The sequence below is a fragment of the Elgaria multicarinata genome, chromosome 4 (genome assembly GCF_023053635.1).
Source record: "Elgaria multicarinata webbii isolate HBS135686 ecotype San Diego chromosome 4, rElgMul1.1.pri, whole genome shotgun sequence".
Lineage (NCBI taxonomy): Eukaryota > Metazoa > Chordata > Lepidosauria > Squamata > Anguidae > Elgaria > Elgaria multicarinata.
The window spans coordinates 63,737,619-63,746,480 of NC_086174.1; the positions used below are offsets into that span (position 1 = coordinate 63,737,619).

An 8,862-nucleotide genomic window follows, 5' to 3' on the forward strand; every position below is an offset into this window, starting at 1 on the left:
TTGGAAGGAATGGAGTGGCTGGCTGCAATTTCTTTTCTGCAGCATCAAAATTCAGAGCAAAATATGGTGGGTGGGTGGGTCTACCAGCTGCCTTTTGAAGGCCTCTAGTGTGGAAGAGACCGCGACCTCCCTAGGTAATTGGTTCCATTGTCATACTGCTCTAACAGTCAGGAAGTTTTTCCTGATGTCCAGCCAGAATCTGGCTTCCTATAACTTGAGTGCATTATTCCGTGTCCTGCACTCTGGGATGATCAAGAAGAGTTCCTGGCCCTCCTCTGTGTGACAACCTTTCAAGTATTTGAAGAGTGCTATCATGTCTCCCCTCAATCTTCTCTTGTCAAGGCTAAACATGTCCAGTTATTTCAGTCTCTCTTTATAGGACTTTTTTTCCAGACCCCCAGTCATCCTCGTTGCCCTCCTCTGAACCCCCTCCAACTTGTCTGCATTCTTCTTGAAGTATGGTGCCCAGAACTGGATGGAGCTCAAAATGAGGCCTAACCAATGCCAAATAGTGGGGAACCAGTACCTCATGCAATTTGGAAGCTATTATGTCAACTTCTCTTTCATAATTTCCAGAAATTGAATTGGGAGTAGACGAACCAGAAGAGGTACCCGTGGATGACGCTCAACTAAAAGAAGACACACATGAGGAATCTGTAGATGCTGATACGGAAGATGATGTTTGCTGTGAAGGTGAGATGATATTCTTCATAATTTTTCAATGGTGTGTCCTGTTTCATGGGTTCTTAAAAGTTTGGACACTTCCAAATTCTCTAGCTAAAACAAGCTGAGGGGGAGAAAAGTTCTACAATTTAGGGTAATTTGCATAACATATTCCAGTTTTAAATGTTTACTAAGTTTGAAGGGATTTGTGTGTGGAATGAAGCAAAAATAGATGGGAGGGTATATCAGGGCATTATGGTTTTAAGATGTTCATAGGGACAGGGATCTATGGAGACTGCGAACCATAAAGAAGAACTGGGAGCTAAACAGAGTTTAGTAATTCCTCTCAAGCACTGGTATTCCCAATTTGGTGTTTGTGAAGCTTTACCTACCGTATTTTCCGGTGTATAAGACGACTGGGCATATAAGACGACCCCCAACTTTTGAGAAGATCTTCCTGGGTTAAAAAGTAGTCTTATATGCCAGAAAATACAGTATATGTCCATGTTTTCAAGATCATTGTGTGTGTGTGTGCAAGAAAGACAGCTAGAAACTTGATTTAAGCTTAGTATGAATCATGGTCCCCTGGAAGTTGCCTATTTTTGCCCCTTCCCTAACTTATTTAAGAACATTATTAAGGCTGCACTCCGGTGCACACTTACCTGGGAGAAAGTCCCATTGAGCTCAGTAGGACTTTCTTCTGAGTAGGCATCAGCTGATGCAAACGGTGTACAAGATAGGTATAGGACTGGATGCCGGAACTGGTGAGCAGCATACCTTTATGGCCTGCCATTATATGCAGAAGTTTAATAGATACCCGGAGTAAAGAATATTTGGGGGCCTGGAAGGAGGAGCCGATAGCCAGTTTTAATGCCTCTCTTATTCAGGGGGTGACCTGAAAGAAGGGCAGGCTGTTGAGCAACATTTCCCTGTTATTGACCTGAGGTTCCTGAAGTCTTCTGGGGGCACGAGTGGTGATCGCAGTGTCCATCAACCTGGTTGCTGGGTGACAGCAGAGTCAATGCAGCAAAGCTCCACGAAAGCCCAAGTGTGGACACACCCTCCCCTAGGCCCACACGTGGCTTTCCTGCAGGCTCTATAGGCATCTATGCACAGTTCTTTTAATGCACTCTCTCTCTACCCATGCTGTGCTCCTCTTCATGGAAGCAGTCTTCAGACATTCCAGCCCTGGTAGACTTGCCCCACCAACCTGAGGACTGTCACTCAGTTACTTGTTGTACATTGCATTTCCCAGTGTGATGCCCCTGTGAGCTTCGCACCCCATTTTTGTTTTCAGTTGGTGCCTATCATTCTGATTTCATCTCTCTTTCTCCCTTCCTCCCCCCCCCCCCACCAGACATGAATAAGAACCATCTTTCGGTAGTACAAGTCACTTTAGCAAAGCTCCGAGGCCAAAGTGTGGAATCCCTTCATCAGGTAAGGAGATGATGGCTCTTGCAAGACTTGCACCAGACTTCCATTGCATTTGCACTCCAGCCCGGTCTTCGCGAGTTTGGCCCCCTCCAGATATTTTGGACCACGACTCCCAGAATTCCTCACTATTGTTCATACTGGCTGGGGCTGACGGGAGTTGAAGTCCAAAACATCTGGAGGGCACCAGTTTGTGGAAGCCTGCTCTAGCCCTGCACATGATTTGGTGATCAGAATCATGTGAAGGACAGCAGGAACGGGCGCACAAGTTTTTCCATCACCACTCCCTTCTCCTCCATCTCCTTCCTTGTTCCTTGGAGGCTGACATCCGCAGCAGGGAGACCACTCTATTCATGGAGGTTCATTCCTCCTGAGAACGGAACACTGGAAGATCAGAGTTCTAAGGGCCAAAACAGACCTTCCTTTCCTTCAGTTCACTCTAGGCTCAGGGGGGCATCCCTACATGAAAGCCTGGATCTGGGGTAGGTGCGTGTTAACTCTTTCCCCCTGCTGAGGGCCAGATCCAGTTCAGGGTGATGGGGCAGGGAGGCATATTTGGAATTTATATTGCAAAATAGTGCTCCATAAAGCAAAAATAGTAAGCACAGGGGTCCCACTCTGGACTGGGATAACAATGTGGGGTGAATAGGGTCTCAATCCAGATCGGGCCTCCTGTGCCTACTCTAAAGTAAAAATGAAAGCAGGATGTACTTGCTGGCTACCTCTTTTAAAGTAATGTCAATTGTAACTTGCAAAGTGTTGTAGGGTGACCATATGGAAAGGAGGACAGGGCTCCTGTATCTTTTAATAGTTGTGTAGGAAAGGGAATTTCAGCAGGTACCATTTGTATGCATGCAGCACCTGGTGAAATTCCCTCTTCAGCACAACAGTTACAGCTGCAGGAGCCCTGCCTAGCGTGACCAGATACAAAAGATGGCATTCAAAAGTAATGTGTGTTTTGGCCCTCAGTCACACAGGGAGCCTAGAAAAGTAGAGTTGGCCCCCTACAGAAGACATTTCCTCTCCAACTTGTGGTAGGTGATGGCAATGGAGGACCAACACTGGCTATGGGGGCGGGGAGGTTAAAATGTCCAACTAGGGCTAATAATAATAATAATAATAATGATGATGATGATGATGATGTATTTATTTGTTACCCGCCTCTCCCTCTGGATCGAGGTGGGGTGGCCATATGGAAAGGAGGACAGGGCTTCTGTATCTTTAACAGTTGTATAGAAAAGGGAATTTCATTTTTATGCATGCAGCACCTAGTGAAATTCTCTCTTCATCACAACAGTTAAAGCTGCAGGAGCACTGCCTTCTATTGTATCTGATCACGCTAGGCAGGGCTTCTGCAACTTTAACTGTTGTGATGAAGAGGGAATTTCATCAGGTGCTGCATGCATACGAATGACACCTGCTGAAATTCCCTTTTTTATACAACTGTTAAAGACCCAGGAGCCCTGTCCACCTTTTCATATGGTCACCCTAGGCTCTAGTGACAGGCAAATGACCCGGTTTGCTATGCCACATTTGGAGAAGGGCTCCTGAGTTTTGACCCCTGGGACTTTGTCTGGTGAAACTTCTATTTGTAAGTATAAAATATGACATAAATCACTTAAGGATTTAAAGACGACCCAAAACAAAGAATGCATAGGGTTGGGTTTAGCCCTTGGATTTAGTTTCTAGACGTAGATTCATATGCTGTGTCTTAAGCAATAATAATCTGGTCTGTAAGAAACAAAACAAAAAAAACCCTTCTTTCATCTTTGATGTTCCAAATGCGCTCGCTGTCATAAGGAAAGACTCTTGACTATAGACTTTGTCATTGTGGGATTTGCTGTTTATTCACGGTCTGTGATTTGAGCACAAATTGCTCAGCACAAAACGTTTCTAAGGTTTCATTCTCCCAACCCAATAAAACAGCAAAGTTTGGAAAGTAAAATCAGGCTCACTGTCAAACGCTAATGAAAGAAAGTCTCGTTAGAAATAATTAAATTCACTTCTTCGTAATCCATGGACCTTGTGAAGGTGCTTCCTTCTTTCAATACCACCAATGTGCCGGGCTGAGTGATTAACTGGTAGGCACCACCCAACCAAAGTTATGTGCTTTTAAGGCAGCAAATAGAACTCTTGGACTTACCTGGGAGCAAGGTTGTGGGGTGCGCAGTCCTGCAAGGAAGAGGGGAGCGTTGGGGGTAGACAGTAGTTCTGCCACAAGCCAGCAGCGCTTGTGGCAGCAAGGCACACCCCAGGAGCCAATCAGAACTCTAGTTGGCTCCGCAAGGGGTGGGGCTTCAGGGCAGATCAGAGGGAGAACTAGCCTATAGTATACACTAACCCTTCCCAACGTGGTGCCCTTCAGACCCGCGACTCCTGTAGTTCCCAGCCAGCATGGTCAATGGACCAGAACTCCCATGCTGGCTGGGATTTTTGGGAGCTGTGTTCCAACACATCTGGAGAGTACCAGGTTGGGGGAGGAAGGTATACACACTTACCTGGGAGTAAATTCCAGTGAACTCCATGGGGCATATGTCTGAGTAGATGTGCATAGGATTGCACTGCAAAGCCCTGTTCAAGTATTGAAAAGAACACATAAGGGCTTACCGTGTGTCCTGAGATGGAACCATGCGTGCTGGCCCCACCCCCTATGTCTCTGCATGCCCCGGCCTCGCCGCCTTCAGTTCACACCTTGCCATGCTGAACTGGATGATCAGGCACCCTCACTCGGGAACCCCCTTTAGATGTTGGACTTTTCTACACGAGGCTTTTAACCCACACATTTACCGAGGGTTCTAATTCTAGATTCTTTGCAGGATAAAAATCCGATCCTTTGCATGTGTTTTTTCTTCCCAGAGGATTTTCTTTCTCTGCCATTACACAACCACTAGGTGGCACTGTAGTATAGCAGAATTGCGCAATTATAAGAGGGTTTTATAACGCCATTGAGGGGGGGAAATAATAGACTGGAGAATGACGATGTTGTGTAAAGGACCCGCAAAGTACCATGAGTGAAGAAGCACGAGTATACAATAAAAGCATTGAGTAGAAAGGCTCGTGGCTATGGGATGTGGCTATCCTGCATTTTCCCCTCTCCCCCACCCCCTTCCACAATGCAAACAAGCGCTATCATTTTTGCCAAACAATTCCCTTCCAAAACTCAGTTCATCGTACATGCCAGTGGGGACAATGTGTACTGAGCTAAGCATTTAGACATTAATAGTTGAATGACTTCACAATTTCATAATGGTTCACAGCCTTTTTCATTAAGTCACTTTCCATAAAAGAGTGCAAGATGAATGTTAACAATTTGAGATGAGATGGAGTTGCAAGGGGAGTTTGCATACAAGCGATCTTTTTTTCCGTTTTGCTTTGCTTGTTTGTTTAATGTTGTTTGCTTTTAATATATGCTTTTCTTAAACTGGCAGATTGCACAGCCCAAAGTTATGAAGTGCCCGGACCAGCACAGCCAAAGTCTGGATGACATTCGTCTTCACAAGTGTCTTCATTCACCACTAAGTGCCACACTGTCTTCTGATACCTCTCACAGCTACACATTTGGTTGTGCCTTAGAGGATAAACTGGCCAGCTACGGATGTGTGTATTCGACGGCTGACTGCAAAACCAAGTCAGCCCTCTATGGAAAGAGGTCCATGAACTGTCTGTCTCTGGATCTCTTGGGAGAAGATCAGCTCCCAGAGGAATTTGTGGTGTGATCGTTTTGGAGAAGCTCTTGGACTATCCCGCTGGAAAGCCTCCATATACAATGGGATGATGGGAAATGGAAGGTGATCAGCGACTACTAGTCAAGATGGCTATATATTACCTCCAGTATCAGAGGCAGTATGCCTCTTTTGCCTGTTACTAGGGAGCACAAGCAGAAGGGTGCTATTGGACTCATGCCCTAATTGTGGGCTTCCCACAGGCAGCTGTTTTGCTGCTGTGAGAACAAAATGCTGGATTAGATAGGCCTTTGGTCTGCTCCAGCAGGACATTTACATCCATTCATACACCTACACGCTTCGTTACATGGGATACTTCCCTTCCTTTTTCTTGTCCTCTGTGGTTGTTATCCTAAAATGGATCTTCATTGACTGTCCCCCAGGCTGAAGCTCTGTAACTCCACTGTCAGAGGCAATAAGAAGGAGAATATGCCTATTGTCATATGCAGTTTTCAAGATACTTGAATCTTGGCCCAAAGATTTATTATTATTGACACCTGTCAGGCATCTTTACATCAGTAAAATTATTGCGGGTGAGGCGCGGACCATTTTGAGGCTTTGCCTCTCCCCCTTGGTTCTCTCTTGAACCTTTTCAGAGTGGGGGAGAAGAGGGGCGGACTGCCTTGAAAATTTTATGTGAGGGAGAAAAATCTACTAATGGAGGGGTGGTGACTAGTGGAAAAAGTGGCAGTGGCAACAGACTTCCTATTCATGGCCTAGGAGCTGCCATTTCCCCACCCTGACATATTGCCATTCCAAGGATGAGGCCAGTATATATGTGTTGATGGCCACCAATAGGAGTTCCATGGCAGCAAAGCTACACTGGGGGAAAAAACCATCCCCATTTGCCAAGTAAGTCCCAGTTCTCCCCACCGCCTCCCTCCACCCCTGCCAAATTATTAGAATTTCTCTCTTCCTAGGAAAGAATTGGCAAAATGAACTCACAAGTTCACTGCAGTGTATTTGACAGGGGGCATTTCTATCCAGCTCTATGACCTGCACAGTCAAATGAGCCCTGGCAGATTTATTTTCTTTCTCTCTTTTCCCCCCTTTTACATTTCTATACTGCCCAATAGCTAAAGCTCTCTGGGCAATTTACAAAGATTAAAACGCTAAAAAGACAACATGATGACATAATATTACACCTTTAACCTACAAAACATATGAAAACAACCTTAAATGATCAAGGGTTTTTTTTCACTGCTGCCCAAATTTTTATTTTTGTTCTAAGCCAATGTTTTTCAGTGTCAACGCTTCACACCTTGGACTGAGAGACATTAAGGGACAAACTAGACAAGATGCCAATCATGGAACTGAAGGGAGATTCCCCCCGCCCCCCAATGCAAATAGCAGGTGTAGGACTGCCAGTCCAGATCAGGACTGCATCAGAGGGCAAAGCATTTAAGCCCCTTACTCCCCCATACCAGGGTCCTGATCCAGATTGGGCACCCATCATTTGCTATTGATTTTTTAAAAGTGAAACATGCCGTCACTAATTGCATGGGTGGCATCTCATCTCACTATTGTTGAATGCGTGTTCAGTGCCTTGTCTAGTTTGGCCCTTGGAACAGAGTAACAAAGAATTGAGCAATCAAGTGGAGCAGATTCCTCCATTATCCACGTTCTTTTTTCATCCCTCTTTTCCAGTGAAGCACTTCATTCTGTCAAACAGTTGCCCATTCTGATGTAGAATCTGAGAAGACATTAAGGCAACGTACATGATCATAGTACTGTTCTTCCTTTCGGCAACAGAACATTTGTTTTGTCCACCCAGTTTTTGCTTTTCCCCCAGCTGAGACACAAATGAAGGGTTTAAAAAATATTTTTTTCCACACACACACACACACACAAAACGGTAGGGCTGAAAAGACCAATGAGATCCACAGCAGTGTTGTTGATCCTTCGGCAGGCATTTAAAGAGAAGGAATGTGGAGGGGGGAGAGAGGAGAGGAGTGGCAGCTACTACAGCAGTTTTTATTCTCTTGCGTGCCTCCTTTGGAGAGAGCGCAGAAGTCCGCAGCAGACTCCGGCACCATCCACTAGGAACTTCTCTTGCACACTTCCCACAGGAATAAATGGAAGCTGCTTTTCTATACAGCATGTGAGGAGAACTCCACGGCCTCGGTCACCTTCCCAGTGGCCCGGGGGGGGGGGGGGCAAATCCAGCCTTTCACCAATCCCCAGATGGCCACGCCCCCTGGTTTTCAACCACCAAGAGCTTAGTGTCTTTCCAGCTTTTGCACAATTTCCCCCCATTCCAAAAGCTTAACATGCCTCTCTTAAGGCTTCGTGCCTGGCAGTAAGAGCTTTAAGCTGAAGTGTGGTGTTTTGGCCCCACCCCTTTTTGTCTTTGGCCCCACCCATCACTGGAATGTGGCCACTGGAAGCTTCTCTGAAACCGGATTCGCTTCACAGTCTGAAAGAATTTCTGCCCCTCGGCTTTAGGCAATTTTAGATCCTCAAACCTACTTAATGTGACTATTTGGTCATGATGACAGCCTCTTTTTTTTAAACAAACAAACAAACGTGTGTCCACAGTTCACCCATGAAAACTCAGTGCCAGCCCTTTTAATTCATCCCTTCGCCTGTTGCCCACTGTTTAAGACAGTTGTATATTCTCTCTGCGCTTTGTATTTCTATCTATTCATATTTATTTATAGTAAATGAATGAAAAACCTGCAAAATTTTTGCATACTAGGTCTTGGTTTCTCAAAACAGACATGGTGGGAGGAATATCCAAGTTTCGTCCAGTATGAGGAATAGTCCTGGAGAGTTTTGGGACCCAGCAGTGATCTTGCCAAATTTAAGCACTTTCAAGTGCCATCTGGTTCACCTTTAACTCTTCCATTGAAATCGGTGGGCCTTCCTACCGCTTAACCTCTGGCTGGACTGAGTGTCCCCCCTTCCCCCTTTTCTTTTTGTTCTCTGTTGAAAAGGTAACATGAGAACCAGCGATTCAACTTGTCTTAATGAAAGTGCTAGACTACTGCAACAACTATTATGTTAGCTTCTTTTGAGTCACGTGAATTTAAGAGTTCTGACATAT

The 8,862-nt window shown here is 45.4% G+C and overlaps 1 protein-coding gene across 2 annotated transcripts in view; it reads left to right on the forward strand.

Moving 5' to 3' along the window:
* FRMD1 (FERM domain containing 1) overlaps positions 1–6,766 on the forward strand; it is a 51,571-nt gene extending 44,805 nt beyond the window's left edge. For both annotated transcript variants that reach the window (XM_063125666.1, XM_063125667.1), the window contains 3 exons: positions 577–693; positions 2,021–2,100; positions 5,523–6,766. In XM_063125666.1, coding sequence (XP_062981736.1) covers positions 577–693; positions 2,021–2,100; positions 5,523–5,810 — 485 coding nt within the window. In that variant the 3' untranslated portion in view covers positions 5,811–6,766. The remainder of the gene's footprint in view (positions 1–576; positions 694–2,020; positions 2,101–5,522) is intronic.
* The last annotated feature ends 2,096 nt before the right edge of the window (positions 6,767–8,862 follow it).